The sequence below is a fragment of the Coenobita brevimanus genome, chromosome 101 (genome assembly GCF_032717465.1).
Source record: "Coenobita brevimanus isolate Jiangsu-jjx chromosome 101, ASM3271746v2, whole genome shotgun sequence".
Taxonomy (NCBI): domain Eukaryota; kingdom Metazoa; phylum Arthropoda; class Malacostraca; order Decapoda; family Coenobitidae; genus Coenobita; species Coenobita brevimanus.
The window spans coordinates 57,152,884-57,170,991 of NC_137054.1; the positions used below are offsets into that span (position 1 = coordinate 57,152,884).

Here is an 18,108-nt window from a genome sequence, read left to right on the forward strand (position 1 = left end):
TATATATATATATATATATATATATATATATATATATATGTATGTATATATATATATACACAATATATATATATATATATATATATATATATATATATATATATAAGTAATCCCTCCAATATCCGACGTAATAGGGCCATAGGCAGGTCCGGATAGTATTCCTGTCCGGATATTGGGCCCCAGCTTATGGACTTGTACTTATGGACCCTAACTCAGAGAAACACCTATACAACTCCCTCTGGACATGCATAGCACCTATTTAACACCCAAATCACACCAATAAGGGACATAAAAGACTGAAATAAATGCAAAAGAACCATAAAATGAGGTTTTAGAGATGAGTTTATACAATATTAAACATTCTGGGTACTTTTAAGTCCCTGGCTCCTGGACTGGTTTGAACCGCCAGTTTGCAGTCCACAGTTAATCCTGTGCGCTCTAAATTCTAATTTCTTAACACTGCACAACACTGTAAATTCCTGTGTGGTCTAGTGGTGAGGTATTGCAGTTTATTCACTGTTTATTCACAAAAAAGAAGCACCTGTGGCTTGCACTGCTATGAGCATCTGCTCTCGATCGGAGTTAAGCTGTGACCATTGATGATGGCGGGGTAACAGAGTTGCCAGATCACAACGGCCACATTACCAATCTCCTCAACTTTCATTACCAAATTCATAAAGCTAGCATTTATTCTTCACTAATTATATATACAAGTGGAAATTCATGTAATCACTCTCCTTATAATTAACACCATGTTGATTATTTTCATGCTATATAGGGTAGCAGATTAATCAGAGAGAGCAAACAATCCACCATCTCCATCCTGTGTATCCTCATACATGTGAAAAATCCATTTGGTAATGCATTATTCTGATTCATTATCAAACGAATTTTTCATTACCAAATTGGCCCACACTTGGTAATGAAAAATACCAAATGGCAACCCTGACAGGAGAGGGGGGAGGAAGGAAGGGGTGAAGGGACCATGGTGTAACAGCTGTTCGGCGCCAGGCAGCAATTTCAAATTACGGGTGGGAAAAAAGTCAGATTTTTTTCGAATTTTTTGCGGTTTTGGGCCCATTTTGGGAATATTGGATCCCAGGATGATTATGTCCGGTTAGTGGGGATGTTTGGATATTGGGCGTTCGGGTATTAGAGGGATATCTATATATATATATATATATATATATATATATATATATATATTTATCTCTCTCTCTCTCTATATATATATATAGATAAAAAATATATATATATATATATATATAGATAAATATATATATATATATATAGAGAGATATATATATATATATATATAAATATTTATGTATCTATATATATATATATATATATATATATATATATATATATATATATATTTATATACACATATATTTATATATATATATTTATATAAATATATATATATATATATATATATATATATATATATATATATATATATATTTATATAAATATATATATATATATATATATATATATATATATATATATATATATATATATATATCCAGTATATAATTTACTGAGTTACAGTTGATTTTATGTTAATAATTTTGTATGGTCTGCAAATGATGTTCAAAATATCCTAATGGCCCTTAATTGGAGAGAAGTTCCCCACCCCTGGTGTAGAGTCACTCATAGGCAGAAGGAATGGGAAAGAATGAAAGAAAGAAGACAAAAGAGAGAGTATAAAGTCACCTGTAGGCAGAAGGATGAGGTTAGAATGAAGTAAAGAAAGACAGAAGATGGAGGAAGGAAAGGAAGGAGAAGAGGAAAGAGCAGACACTCGAATGCATTGCTGCTTGCGGGTGTCTTCCCGTCCCTCTTCTCCCTTTCATAGTTATCTGAACTGGTGAAAGTGACTGCCTTCATCATGTAAACAGAACTGAAGCCGGTATTCCATGCTAGTGAAGGTTTGGTGTAGGGAAAGTTTTGGGATGGCTTTAATCTTCCTGATAATGTTTTAGGTCTCCTTTTTTTTTTTTTTTTCCACCTTGACATGCTTCCCACCTCCCCCCCAAAAAATAAATAAAATAAACTGAAGTGAAAAGAAATAGGAATGTGTACTTAGTAACTGAGTGTGCTATCATATATGAATGAGTGCAGTAGTACTAGTGGCCAGTCTCAGCCAGTGCCATTGGCAGGAGAACGGTCTTTAATTTTTACTTGGATGTTTCTGTAAATTATATACTTTAGTATTTCGTGATATTAGTGCCGACGCTAAAATGTTCATGTACTGTATTTGAATCTTGTGCCATCGTGCTCAAGTTTAATTCCAGCCTCGTAGGTGATAGTTGGCATGTTAGTGATGTCAGACCACTTCCATGTGAGCAACACAAGGATACATTTGCTTGCATCTCCATCGTCAGTGCTAAATGTGTTTGTAGTTTTTTGCAAGGCTCTTTTCTCAGGTTATGCACCTTGTCAACCCCTAGACCTAGCAATTTGAAGACAGGCAAAGAAATCAAGCCTGAATGTCATCATCATCATCATCATCTGGACCTCCTTTCCCACTCAAGGGCAGGGCCTGTATGTCAAGGGAAGAAAAATATATTGCTCTCTATGAATCTGAAGCTCATAGTTCCTGATCTAAAAGAGTCATAAAGGCTGTATTTTTTTTAAAACTAAGACTTCTTCATCTAACACGTAATCTAATTGCACAAGTTTAGCGATTCAGCAGTTACTGCCAGGATCAAAGAACCAAATTGGAACGAAACTTGAAAACCCAATGTTTAGGGGATTTATGAAATGCAATACATAACTGACAGAATGAAGTGTGTAGGTACAGAACTTCAATCAGATTTTGTCATAATGGATACTGTACATGGACATCATTCTGTGGTCTCAGAGTACAGTAGTGATTCGCTGTTTATTAAAATATCGATAATTGATATCGTGACTGAATTGTGGCCAACCACTCAGATGAAATAGTTTCTTGATGTTGACATTTGCTTTGTCACTCAGGTGAACACTCTCAGTACATTACTCTTTTATATTAAAATTGATGTTAGGAATGGGTATCTTCATGAAAATTCTATTGGGCCCTTCTTGATCTTCACAGCCTGACTTACGACAACAAGAGTTACCTCTGGCACGGATAAAGAGAATAATGAAGCTGGATGAGGAGGTGAAGATGATCAGTGCAGAGGCACCAGTGTTGTTCAGTAAGGCAGCAGAAATATTTATCACAGAGTTGACTCTGCGTGCCTGGACACACACCGAAGACAACAAGCGCAGAACATTACAGGTGATCATCCTATGCTGTACTCTTTAGTTTCTAGTCATTATTACAGTAGACCCTCAGTTTGCACAGCTAATGCATCTGGGAATTTTAGTGCAAGTATCATCATCATCATCATCATGCATCATATAATCTAGTGCTCCCCCACGAGAAGCATACTAGCCTGGGGCTAGGCAAGTTGGTCCTGACATTTAAAATGAGAGTGACCAGCCACACTCATCCCTGAGTGGCATGAAAGCATGCAAATCATGCCACTGGAACCCATGTTAATGTCACTAATATATCTTCTCAGAGGTGGGTGAAGAACAGCTGTGTGTCAATAGCATAGACAATGAAAAACTTAGTTGACAGAAGAAAAAGTACATAGTAAGTGGTTGCAATGAGGTGAAAGAGGCAGGCAGCGAACGAAATTGTGTGTGTGTGTTTGTGTGTTACCTACTTAATTGTATCTTTACAGGAAATAGTCAACTGTGTATTAAACCACTTTCATCATACATATCTGTAAATTTATGAATAGTTTTGGCACACACTATTTTGTTTGGTAGTGGGTTCCATTGATCAATTGCCCTTTTTGGGAAACTAAATTTCTATACATCTTTATCACCTCTTTTCTATATTAAGCATTTTTTGCAGTGTCCACTTGCTGATGCATCCCCATTGTTTATATACTCATGAATAATCTATTTCCTCTTTCCCTGTGATGCATTTATGTAGCATAATTATGTATCCTCTTTTCCTTCTCTCTTATAATGTAGGTAGGTTCAGTTTTTATGGTCGTTCTTCATAGCTTAGATTCCGTAAACTTGATACCCATCTTGTAGTGGCCCTATGTGCTTTTTCAATCTTATCTCTTTTTTTTTTTTTTTTGAGATGAGGATTCCAGACTACTGATGCGTACTCCAGGGTTTGTCTGATGAATGATGTTACAGCCTTTCTCAGCATGTCTTCCTTTATATATGTGAATGCTGTTCTCATAATATCAAGCAGTGTATGCATGTTCAGTACCTTCTCAGTGATGTGGTCAGCCGGAGATAGTCTGTTATTGATATCAGTCCTAGGTCCTTCTCCTTTTCTGATATGTGTAGGGTTGAACGTAATAGCTTATAATCCCAGTTTGATCTTTTTCTGCTTTTAATCCCTCTGTGAGGCAATTCAGAATCCGCAGACATGCCCCGGGAGGCAAAAGTTTCGGGAAATTTGACATGTCATATTTTTATGATTAATGTGTTTGGGATGATGGATAATGATGAAATATCTATGAAAATAATAGAATAAATATATTTTACCTACCTATTACCGAAGGTACAGCCAATGAATGCAGTATGGATAACCCATGAGGAAGCCACAGAAGGTAAACAAACAACATTTTTCCATCTGGTGTTTTCACTTATAGTTTGAACAGAACATTCTTTCCTTATTAGAAAAACTTATTTCTTGCTTCTGTGTACAATTATTTTCAAAACAGAACTTGTTTCCATATTCAAAAAATTGTAATTTCAACTTCTGAACTTTACTTATGCTACCAGTAATCAGAACAGAACTTATTTCCTCTCATTCAACAAAACTTTTCTTCTTGTTCTTATAGTTTGAACAGAACATTCTATTCTTATTAGAAAAACTTATTTCTTGCTTCTGTGTACAATTATTTTCAAAACAGAACATGTTTCCATATTAAAAAAACTGTAATTTCAACTTCTGAACTTTACCTGTGCTTCCACTAATCAGAACAGAATTTATTTCCTCTCATTCAACAAAACTTTCTTCTTGTTATCCATTACTTCTGTTTGGCTAGAACTTTGCAAGTGTGTGGTAGTCACGCCAACACTCAAAACATAGTGCGACACCACATTCTTTACACCATGTGCTCACTCGGTTGTTCTTCCGCTGCTTTCTCACAGAATGAAGGCAGACATGACATGATCGCTGTCCAGTCTTTCGGCTATGTGTTGGAGGCAGCTTTTGTAGATAGTGCCTATTGGCGAATCCCGATGCTATAAGTCTGTCAGCAGCTAGTTCAGAGTGGCGTCCAGGACGGTCTTTGTTCAGTGTGCCATACTTGGTGAGCAGTTGTCTCACCACTTCCAGAATAAAGTGCCTCAGTGACTTCTTCTTTTGGGTTTCTGCCTTGTACATATGGTAGGCATTCAGCATTGACAAATCAACCATATGAAAAAATAACTTTTTGTACCATTTTACGGTACGTCTGATACACTCCACAGTACCTATTTGGGCATCCGACTTGTCAACAGGTCTCATATTTTTTGTGTAATCAGTTACTACAACCAGTTTGAGGACTGGTTCTTTTGTTCTATAGTGCACTTTTCCTGATGGAATCAAGTTGCCACGATGGAAGGTGCTCAGCATACAAACCTCCCGTTTATCTGTCCATCTGACACACAGCAAAGGATCACTTCTGTAGCGCTCACAGGTTCCTCGAGCACTACGTCCTCCAAACTTTGGAAGATGTTTCCTGTTCTTCCGGACTGTCCCACAACTACCAGTGTTATGATCATGAAGGAAACTACACAGGGCTGGGGAAGTATACCAATTATCAGTATACAAAACATGTCCCTTGTTCAGAAATGGTGCCATCAATTTTTTGACCACAGAGCCAGAAAATCCTAGGGGATCTCTTGCAGGTACATCAATATCAGTGACAGTGTACACTATAATGTCTAACACTATGCCAGTTAGGCAGTCACAAATAACAATAATTTGTATTCCAAATCTGTGTCGTTTGGAGGGAATGTGTTGCTTGAATATAAGTCTGCCACGGAACAGAATGAGACTTTCATCAATGACAAGCTTTTGATAGGGTGCAAAGAAGGAGTGAATACGCTCCCTTATCTTTTCTATTACTGGACGAACCATCCAAAGGTGGTCATTAGTACTGGGATGGTTGTTGTCTGTGAAATGAATAAATCGCATGAGTAGCTGGTACCTGTCCCTGGGGATGTACTTGGGAAATATTGGGGTATAAATCAGTGGATCTCTGTTCTAGTAGTCACGAACATTTTGCTTCTTTACTTGTGGCATCAGAAGAGTGAGTGCAAGAAATGTGTACATTTCAGGTACACTGGTATCATACCAACGTTTCATTTTATTGTGTGGAGAAAAAGAATGTTTGTCCTTCATGAACTGATAGTATCTATTGGTTTCTTGTACCAAATAATCAAGAATTTCACCATCAAAAATCAGGAGAAAATACTCCATTTCAGAACTGTTTTTTGTCTACACCAGCAGCCCTTGTCACTCCACTGTGAGTTGCATCAAATCTATAGCAATTTGGTATGAATCTATCACCATTTGCCCAGATAAACCCAGATCCATCAGCACTACCAATACCACCAGGCCTACGGGGAGTGTCACACACCCTGGGGTCATTATCATCATCATCATCATCATCACTTAGGTCTGAATCATCATCACTCTCGTCACTGACGGGAATAAATCCATCACTGTCACTGTCTGCCATCCCCTCACTGTCACTACCACTCTCCTGGTCATCACTATCATACTACAAACCTGGCGATAACTTACGTTTCACGCCAATACTACACACTGATTCCCCAGAGGTTGATGGAGTTTGTGTATCACTGGCTGAAAATCCTTCAAAATCGGTGATGTCATGCACTTCCCTCTCTTCACCGAGTCTACTAGTCACTTCAGAGTTCTCTAAATTGCTGTCCAGTTCTGCCATCTCATCTGAAGACTGTGCTGAGGGCGAAAAATGAAGACTTCCCTCTAACTCCATGATACACACAATCGTGCTGTCTAAACCCTACGTGTTGCAGACGTGAAAAAAAAATCGGCCACGTGTACTGTTATTATAGCATATTTTTAAAGGATTTTAGGCATATATTTGTTTGTAGAAAATTATTTTATGATTTATGAGTCATTTTTAGGTAATTATTTGAGCATAAAATGTGAAAAAAAAAAAAAAAAAAAAAATCCACCCCAAAACCTGGTACATTTGTACCAGCAGGTTTGTTTACATATGACTGTGTAAACAAACCAGACCACTCTGAGTGCAACATGGAAGGTGTGGGGTATCATATGAAGTCACCCGTTGCCTGAGGCTCTTTTACTCATAAGCCCCGACCCTGTATCCATCAAGAGCACCCGTCTTAAGACCCGACCCGGACTTAAAGGGTTAACATACTTAATTACTTGGCATTTGTCCACATTCAGTTCCATATGCCATCTATTGCTCTGTTCATAAAGCTTTTATTTACTTCTTTTAGTTCTCTGCAAGAGTCCGTGGTTGTTATTCTCCTTTGTATTTTTGCATCATCAGTAAACATATTTAGATAGCTTCCATTTCCGATGTTGTTGTCAGTGTCATTTATACAGTATATACTAAAAACATGATTGGTGCCAGCACTGAGCCCTATGGAACTCCGCAAGTTACTTCTCTCCATGATGAGTACAGTAATCCCGCATATTTCGCGGTAGTTACGTTCTTGTAACCCCCGCGAAAAGTCAATTCCGCGAATACTCTATTAACAATTGAAAACTTGCACTTGTGTCCACCATGCTGCCCATCACACAGTCCATGTCCATACTGATTGCGAGACAATTCGCCGTCAGACAATTCCCCGTCAAAACATGGACGATTCCCCTTCAGAACAATTCGCACCCTGGACGATTCCCCGCCATTCTATAAATATACTAATCAATACTTTCATCAATATACTTATTATTAATTAATCAATACTTTAATAACTATATTTCAGGGGGATCCAGCAAAGTCTATGTTCAGTAGCGTAGGTTCTGGATATTATTTATTAGTTGCACCTTTAGTCAATAATTAACTTGCTTCTTCCTCGCTGTAGTCGCCTTTGAATTATATTCTAGCGTCACCCATAGCTATCTTCATTAATGAAGGCGAATTGTTTTGTGTTTGTTGTGACTGCGAATTGTCCCGAAACCTCCATACTTATCCCGAAATACCTTCTTACAAGATTGAAAGCACATACTCCATTATGAAGGAAAAACGTAAACACCGTACTGTAATACACAATTATCTACACATTTATTAACAAAACAGTACAAAATAAAAAGATGCATTAACTGGTGATAGCAAACACTCGCACGGTCGTTTCTTAGCTTGTCCAGTAACACAATTTCCTCTGCTAAGGTCATAACGTGATCGTTTTGTCACTTTGGAGTTCTTACTAATTGTATTATTAGCCTTTGGTGAGGCTGGCTTACGTCCTGGGGCCATGTGGAAAGCAAGTGGGAGGCAAGAGGCTCATATCATAGTGTGGTTACAACCACAACAGCCACTTAAGGCAGTCAGGCGTGGACTGAAGAATGCGGGGCAGAGAGCAGTGTTGCCATATCCAAACAACGAAATTATGCTAGGGCAATGAAAAAATTATGCTAGATTGAGCATATTTGTTCCAAGTAAAAAATGAATTATGCTAACTTGAAGCTAAATGATAAAATTCTATACATATTCATGCAACATATTAATTATGTATTGTTTACTATGAAAATATTAAAATGAACCTACATACAGTAAGAGGATAAATATCGGTATCTACCCATACTGCTTTTTCCCACGAAACTTAAGTTTTTCTGATGGATTTTGATGTGATTCGTTCGATTTTGAGCATCATTTCCGTCGGAAATAACCAGATTTTGAGATATGACCCCCCCCCATCCCCGTGAAATAATGAGGGATCTTTGGGGAATCGGGGGTTATAGGGAGGGGGGGAAACACAGAAAATGGTCATTTCCGACTGAAATGAAGCTGAAAATCGAATGAATCATACCAAAATCCATCGGAAAAACCTAGGTTTCATGGGTAAAGTACAAAGCTCAAACTTATCCTAACCTCACCGAACCTAACCTAAAACCTAACCTAACCTAATCCAACCTAACCTAACCTAATCCAACCCAACCAAGCCCAAACTGAAAGTAACCAACTATTCAAACATCTTCTTACCTTATTCGTCTCTCTCTCTCTCTCTCTCTCTCTGATTTGTAGCTTTTATAAAATTATTCTAAAAATATTCCATTCCATTCTAAATTATGCTAGAATGATGCTAAAACTTCTAATATGCTAAAAAATATTCCAGACTCGAAAATTTGATCAAAATTATGCTAAAAGAATAAAATTATGCTAGATATGGTAACACTGGCAGAGGGGCCACGGGAAAGGGACAGAGGGTGGCGTGAGTTTACCGCGCTACAATTGGAAGCTGCGGGAATTTCAAATTTTTTTTTTTCTGTATATTCAAGGATATTTTTGTTGAACTTATTAATGCTAAGAAAATCCGCGAGAGGGCAAAACCGTAGACAAAAAATCCGCAAAAAATGCGGGACTACTGTAATTTCCCCTTAGTACAGTAGGTACCCACAGTACGCAAGTTCAGAGTACGCGATCCTCATTGTACGCGAGGACTTATTTTTTTCGAATTTTAGTTTATTTTTTAATAGTACGCGAATTAACTTAATTGTAAGTGAGATGGGCAGTGAAGAGTGGCCCAAATCCTGGGTTACCTCGAGTGTGCGACATCGCCACCCCAAGAAGCGAAAAATGGTTCCCTATGCTCCGCCCATCTTGGGACGTCGATGACGCGCACTCGTCACATGATGGCCAAATGTGCTGCTTGGAGGATGGTGAGAGAGGCCCAGCAGAGGAAACACGTGTGCATAGAGGTTACACTTGCTGTTCCAGCAACATTCTTTTTTCTTTTTTTTTTTTTTTTTTTTTTTTTTGGCCATAGGCTTCACAGCCTGCTATCAAGGCCCAGCAGTCCTCCTACATACCATACAGCTCTACATGTCACCACTTCGGCGCTAACACCCACCGTCCATATTGAATACATGCTAGGGCTGTATCATACAGGATTGGTGTATTGGTATTAGCGGGGTTATTTTTACGACATGTCGGCAGATCTTCTGGTAGATCAATAAAGCCTGATTGAATGAAATTCAAATCCTTAAACTGTTCCCTGCCCCAGCCAGGATTCGAACCTGGGTCCGTTAGGACTACAGGCCACCTCTCTACCGATTGAGCCACCGCCTCCCCCTGAGGATATTGTTTTGTGAGCCAGGATGTCTGCCCCGTCCTCGAGAAGGAAGATGTGCATCACCCATGCCATGAAGATGGAAGTCATATGGAAGAAAGAGAGTGGGAAGGGTAACACTGTTATTGGGAAGGAACTTGGCTTGGCGGAATGGACGGTGCGAACAATATGGGCGAACAGGGAGGCCATACAGAAGACTGTCAAGATGTATGAGATGGTGGCACTGGACGGGAGAAGCAGGCTAACCAACCGGGCAATAATTCTTATGATGCGGTACCTGGCAACATATATCCTGAGGATGGAGAAGGAAGAAGTTCCACTGAATGGGCACTACATCAGGGACCAGGTCAAGAGTTTCTACAAAGCTGCATCTGTGAAGCTTGGTGTCAAGAAACCCTTCAAAGCATCCATGGGTTGGTTATGCTGGTTCCTGAAGAGGAAGGAGCTACGTTGCATTTGCCTCACCGGCAAGCGTGCATCTGCAGATGAAATGGCAGCTAGGGACTATCCTGCCATCCTGAAGCGGATAATTGACGAGGGTGGCTACAGCAGGCACCAAATTTACAACATAGATGAAACGGCCCTATACTACAAGGTTATGCCGAAGTCTACTTATATCAGTAAACAGTAGCGCCAGGCCCGGGGGAGAAAAATGGACAAGAGCAGGAAAACTGTCATGTTCACCACGAACTTATCAGGCTCACACAAGATGCGGCCTGTTGTGGTTCATACCACAGCACACCCCAGATGTTACAAGAATCTTCGCTGCATGGATGATAGCAGGGTGTACTGGCACAGCAACTCCAATGGCTGGATGATGAGCGGCATCATTCCGAGTGGCTGTTGTGGCACTTCATCCCTGACGCCAAGGCTAAATTCCGGGAACTTGGCATCGCCTTCAAGGTGCTCCTCGTCCTCGCCAATGCCCCAAGTCATATAACCTGGCTAGGAGACCTCAGCAAGGAATGCAAGATTGTTTTTTCGCCACGCAGAATGACCTCTCTCGTCCAGCCGGTAGACCAGGAGTTAATAGCAACAGTGAAGCAGCTATACCACCAACGCCTCTAGAATCATCTCCGCAGCAAGACTGACAACTACGAGCAACTGCAGGCAGTTCTTGACTTGAACACAGCTGGAAGTGATGTCATGGACAATGAGGATGGTTTGGACTCGCTAGCCACTTCACCCGCTTCACGCACAGCACGTGCACCACCAGCTTCAACTCCTGATAAGACTGTTATGGCCTTTTGGCAGTCATTCAACCTCAAGGATGCCATCACATTCGTGTTATCCTCTTGGGCAGATATAACCGCTGCAACAATTAACCATGCTTGGCGCCTCCCTGTACAGCACCTGTGTGAAATCGCACCGGGAAGCAGCTTTCAGTCCCTGGCCGCTGCCTAGGCAGCCACTTTCACAACAGCACAAGCTGTGCCCAGGTTTCAGGCCGTCACACTGGAGGAGATCAGGGGCTTACATTCAGCACCAGTGGAACAGGAACCCCAGGAAGTCGTGCAGCGAGTGGACAAGGCCGTCACAGAGCAGGAGATCGCAGCAGAAAAGCCAGCAACACCAGTGATGGAGAGTGAAGATTTGTCCATGATGGAGATCAGCCGGGTACTGTGTGCCCTTGATAAATTCAAGGAAGAATTGAAGGACATCGAATGCTCTCAGTTGCGGGTGGTGGAGGTGATGTCTTCACTGAACAAAACCTTCCACTACTACACCGACAAGTACAGCCAGGAAGTAAACAGACGGAAGCAAACACTTATCACCTGTTACGTTCGGCTTGAACAAAGTGGGGAATCACTCCCTTCTGCATCAGAAGAGCCATATCCTGAGGAGGATCAAGAGGATGATGCAATGTCTGAGGTGTCAGAAATAGACTTTGAAGGGTTTATGAATGAAATGAGTGCATTAGGTAGTGAAAGTGTCGAAAGTGCTAGTGACGAAAGTGGTGAGGAAGGTGGTGTGTCAGGTGATGTGGTGGGTGATGCAGGAGATGCACACTAGGTGCCTCATCCTCCCTTGGATCCCTTTCTTACCTCCATCAAGCCTGTTGTCCTCTTGGGTTAAGGTGAGCAGCCATATTCTTGTTGGTATAGTCAATCCATATCCTTGTTGATTTAGTAAACCCACAATCTTGTTAGATTACTCTATCTTATGTAATAATTGTCTTAGATACTTTCCCTGTACAGTACAATACTTAGGCCTGAAAGGAGTCTCAAGGGTTGCCCATGAAGGGGGGTGCCGCCCATATGTAATTTTTCCCATAAGTTTATATATTCTGAGTACGCAAATTCCTAGTATGCGCTGTCCTCTGCCGCCCATATACTTGCGTACTGTGGGTACCTACTGTATTGTTCTCACTTCCTTTTTTCTGAGAAAATCCTACATCTTACAGTACAGATTACCTTGGATTCCTCCTTGTTGGTACAGTTTCCATAAAAGTCTTTGGTGTGGTACTCTGTCAAATCTACGGTATCTATCTATCTGTAGCCCGACGCCCTAATACCGCAAAGGGTGGCCGCAGACAAAACGCCTCCAAGTCGTTCTGTCACCCATCATTTGACTACCCTCCTCCCCAACTCACTCCCCCCTTCCTCATATACATCTCAACTCCATCCCTTCACCTCATCCTCTGTCTACTCCTCCCTCTCCCTCCCTCCACCTCACCCACATACACCTTCTTAGTCAGTCTTTCATTCTTCATTCTCTCCACATATCCAAACCACCTCAGTGTATTTCTCCTAATCTTCTCAACCACATCCACATCCACCCCACAACGTTCCTTCACTTCTTCATTTGTCAGCCTGTCCCTCCATGTCACTCCACATGCTCCTCTCAAGTAACTCATTCCCACTGCTCTCACTCTTGATTTGTTCCCCTCTTGCAAGGTCCACGCCTCACTTCCATACATCAGGGTAGTGATCACAATACTATCATGCAGTGACTTCTTAACTTCCATACTCACCTCCCTATTTCTCATGACTGCTTTCAGTGAACCAACAACCTTCCCTGCTGTACCCTTTCACGCACTTCATCCCCCAACATTCCATCCTTACTCATCACACTACCCAAGTACTTGAATGCACTCACATTCTCCATATCCTCACCATCCAACCTCACTGTACATTCTGTGACTTCATTCCTCTCAAACACCATAACTTTACTCTTGTTTACATTAACTTTCAGATTCCTCTTCCCACACACTGTCCCAGATTCATTCACCAAACCTTGCAACTCCCATTCATCTTCACTCAACAATACTGCATCATCAGCAAACAGCAACACCGGAATCTTCCAGATCTCACCCTCATTCATTAGAGCCACCCCCACATCCACTGCCCTACCTTGCATCTCCTTTACAATCCCATCCATGTATATATTATCATGGCCCTCGCCTCATTCACCACTTCTCGGGAAATCATCGACGATCGAGGCTCCAACACAGTCGAACACAGGTGCCAATGCTCCGAGCCTCCCTTTCTGACTGAGTTAGACGAGGTGTTGTGGGACCTTCTCATTCACTCTAGAGTCAGTCTCAACCAAGCAGCCAAGGCTCAACACTCTCCCGAGGGACTCTGGGTGCAAGGCCTCGTGAGTACTTAGAACTATCAACGAGGGAGTGAACACAATATTAAACCACCTTTTTCACCTACACTTACCTATACATTTAAAGTTTACACTTTTTTGTTTTGTTGTGACGGATACTCGCTGGGTATTTTATTGGTGTCATTTATACTATTTACAAGTGGGTTCACTGACGGAATTGTTTAATCAATGCTTACTTCGGGTGATTGGAAAGCTACTTTGTTTTTTTGTGTCAACGGTTTGTCCTCTGGGTGGTCGACCTTGTTTATTTAAGACGACCTCCCTGGGCGAACCGTGTTAACTAGTGTTAAGTTTTTGTGTAAATATGTGTTAAGTTAATAATAAGACCTAAAGTTTCTTCGAGTTTTCTATCATCCTGTGTAGTGATCGGGTAGTCCACCTAATATCTCTTGCCCTTAGACCTTTCACTATCCGGCTCATTACATAATTGGGGGCCTGTCCGGGAGCATTTATTTACACAGCCAGTTATCTTGTCGCACGCACTCATTACACACACGTTACATATACAGGGATTTTATTTTTTTTTCTCTCCCACTCGTTGAGTGTTCTAGTCCTCGCTTGAACTCTGCTGGATGAATGTGCAGGTGACTAGCCTTTAAAACTCCTACACGAAGGCCTGGTGTAGAGGCATACGGTTATTTTGTGTTCTTCCAGTCAGTTAGAGCGTTGTTACAGAGCGGAATTATTCCCTAGTGATTTGCGCCTTCTCCCCTCATTCTAGCTGTACAGAGACTCATCTTTACTCATCAGAACCAGTGATGTTCTAAGTCAATTCTTAAAGTCGCTCGAGGGTAACTTGACCAGTCTAAACTCAAAAGAGTGCTTTCATGTCGGCTCCTGTTTGTTTTACGGGGGGTAAAACATTCGCTGGCATCTTGTGGCTCGTTACCTTCTCTGAAGAGATTACTCATCAGGGGTCGCTCCCCTCACTCACCAGGATTTCATAATCCTCTTATCTTATGTCGGTACTTAATCTCAAGTGAAAGTCAGGAGATAACTTGCGGTTAAGTGTTGTCATCTTCTCTCACATTTTTCCTTGATTAGTTTAACGTAAATTTTACAATGGCTGCAGAATTCGATCCGACAGAGTTTGTCAGCAATCCCTCAGTAGAGGAGCTTAAGACCTCTAGAGCAACTAAAGACCAACTTAAGTACATAGCTAAAGAATTTGGACTCTCATTCGCTAGCGATATCCTTAAGGAAGAGCTTATGGCACTGATTCTAGCCTATCTTCGGGATTTACCTCGCAGTGATACTAGTGAAGAAAACAAAGGCCAGGATCCACTGCTTCTTTTAGAAATAGAAATAGTTAAATTGGAGGCTTTGCAGATAAAACTAGCATACGAAAAAGAAAGGGAAGAGAAAGAAAGAGAAGAAAGAGAAAGAGAAAGAGAAGAAAAAGAAAGAGAAAGAGCATACGAAAAAGAAAGGGAAGAGAAAGAAAGAGAAAGAGCATACGAAAAAGAAAGAAAAGAAAGGGAACGAAAACACCAATTAGCAATGCTACAGAGACAGTCGACTAATCCACCCCAAAACAAGGTCAGACTCACTAAATACTTGTCTCTCTTGCCTCAGTTCTCTGACAAAGACCCAGAAACTTTTTCATGGAATACGAGTCCTCTGCTGAGCACTTTGAAGTTGCTAAAGAGGATTGGACATGGCTCTTAAAGCCAAAACTATCTGAAAAGGCCTTAACTATCCTAGCGGGACTAGAGAACACAGATTATGATTCGGTAAAAAGGGGATTCTAGCCGCATATTGCATCACTACTGAAGGGTACAGACAGACTTTTCGGAACTTAAACAAGTCTCTGCATCAGACTTATCTGGAGTTCGCATCAGACAAGCTCAGATCGCTGAAAAAGTGGCTCAGATCAGCCCTAGTTACTACCTTTGATCAACTTGTGAACTTAATAGCTTTAGAGGAGTTTAAAAGGAAAGTTCCCTATTCTGTAGTCTTGCACATCACCAGCAGAGACGAAACTGACTTGCTTAAAGCTGCTCAGATTGCAGATGTATTTTCACTAGTGCACCGTCAGGGTCCTTCAGGGGAGCGGAAACTAGAGAACAATGTGAAATCCGGTGCAGGTGAAAAAGGGTATGGTAAGCCAGTTGATAGTGATGCCAAGTCAACTCTGTTCTGTTCTTTTTGTAAAAAGCCTGGTCATCTCATAAGGAATTGTACAAATCCCAAATGCAAGGTAGCAAAGGCCTTCTCAAAACCTGTAGCTTCCTTTAACACTGTAAAAGAATCTACCTCCACTGACCTTTTTACACCTTTTATGTCCCAAGGGTCAGTTTCATTTGCTACAAGGAGGCATCCTGTTAGAATTATAAGAGACACTGCCGGAGGACAATCCCTAATCTTAAAATCAGCAGTCCCCGGTATTGAGCAATGCTACACAGGTGAAAAGGTTTACTTGAAAGATTTTCATGATCCCTTCCCTATTCCTCTTGCTCAGGTATACCTTGATAGTCCTCTTGTTAAGGGACAGGTACTTGTAGGTGTTAGTAGTGATCAGTCCTTACCAGTGCCTGATGCTGAGTTTTTGTTGGCTAATGATTTGGCAGGTGGTTCGGTGTTCCCTCCACTCATAATTAGTGACTTCCCTTTGCAGTATAATCCCACGGGAGACCTTGAAAGGGAGCAGCCTAATCTGTTCCCTGTTTGTGCTGTAACACGCGCTCAAGCCAAACTAAATGAACAGTCCCCTCCTCAACCACTGCCACCTAATAATAGTCCACACTCTTCAGGGAATCTCGGTCCACTATTCACAAATAAAGTTCTCTTTGAAGCTCAGAAAGATGACTCAACCATATCAAAACTTCACTCTAGAGTCATTCCAAAAGACCAGATCACTCACTACCCTTCATATTACCTTCAAGATCAAATTCTTATGAGAGTATTTAAACCATCCAAATTACCAGACGAAGCGACTTGGGCTGAAGTTCACCAAATAGTTTTACCCATTATATTAAGAAGGCCAGTAATGGAGATCGCTCATGAAAGTTTTGCCGGACATTTAGGTATCACTAAGACCTGTGAGAGAATTTTGTCTGAGTTTTATTGGCCAGGAATGAGGAAAGATGTTGCCTCTTATGTTAACACTTGTCATACTTGTCAGGTTGTGGGGAAACCAAACCAAACCATCCCACCTTACCCATTACAACCTATTCAAGTACCCTCAGAACCCTTCCAGAAAATTGTAATTGATGTTGTAGGACCACTACCAAGAATAAAGAAGGGAAATCAGTATATCTTGACAATCCTTGATCCAACTACTAGATACCCTGAGGCCTTTCCTCTTAAGAATATCACTTCAAAAACCATTGTGTCTAAACTCACCCACTTATTTACCACCTTTGGAATACCGCAGGAAATTCAGAGTGATAGAGGCACAAATTTCACTAGTGATCTCTTTAAAACGGTGCTATCAGAACTTGGTATCACAGAGACTCTATCAACTGCTTACCACCCACAATCACAAGGAGCTTTAGAAAGATGTCATCAAACTCTTAAATCACTCTTACGTAAGTTTTGCTATGAACAGGACCAGGAATGGGATGAGGCCTTACCATTTATGTTGTTTGTGATCAGAGAAACGCCCAATGAGTCCCTAGGTATTTCTCCCTTTGAGCTCTTGTTTGGGAGGAAAGTGAGAGGACCTCTAAGAGTAGTCAAGGACAAACTACTTAATTCTACCTCCCATAAGCTTGTCTCGGTTACTAGATACCTTGATGACCTGAAAGCAACCCTCACAAAAGTCTGTACCTTTGCCCAGAACAATCTTAAGCAAACCCAACAGGTCATGAAGACAAACTTTGATAAAAAGAGTCAAGTAAGAGCATTTCAGGAAGGTGATCAGGTCCTAGCCTTCATTCCCATACCTGGTTCACCATTGCAAGCGAAGTACCATGGTCCTTATACCATCTTAAAGAAAGTGAGTGATACAAATTACATCATAGACACCCCTGATTGTCGCAAGTTCACTCAGTCGATTCATGTTAACTTACTAAAGTCTTATAAAAGACAAGCTCCTGCATCAGATTATAAGGATAACAATGTAACTTCTTGCTGTATGTTCACTACTACAGACCCTACAGACTTAAACATCTCGACAGACCTTACACACTTAAACATTCAACCTACAGACAAAGGAAATAACTCCTACATCCTAAAACACCTGGA

At 40.9% G+C, this 18,108-nt stretch overlaps 1 protein-coding gene across 1 annotated transcript in view; it reads left to right on the forward strand.

Moving 5' to 3' along the window:
• The window catches only part of LOC145415104 (nuclear transcription factor Y subunit gamma-like), a 162,653-nt gene that overhangs the window by 64,187 nt on the left and 80,358 nt on the right, over window positions 1–18,108 (forward strand). The window contains exon 3 of the mRNA XM_080284523.1: window positions 3,086–3,271. Within this exon, the coding sequence (XP_080140649.1) occupies window positions 3,086–3,271 (186 nt within the window). The remainder of the gene's footprint in view (window positions 1–3,085; window positions 3,272–18,108) is intronic.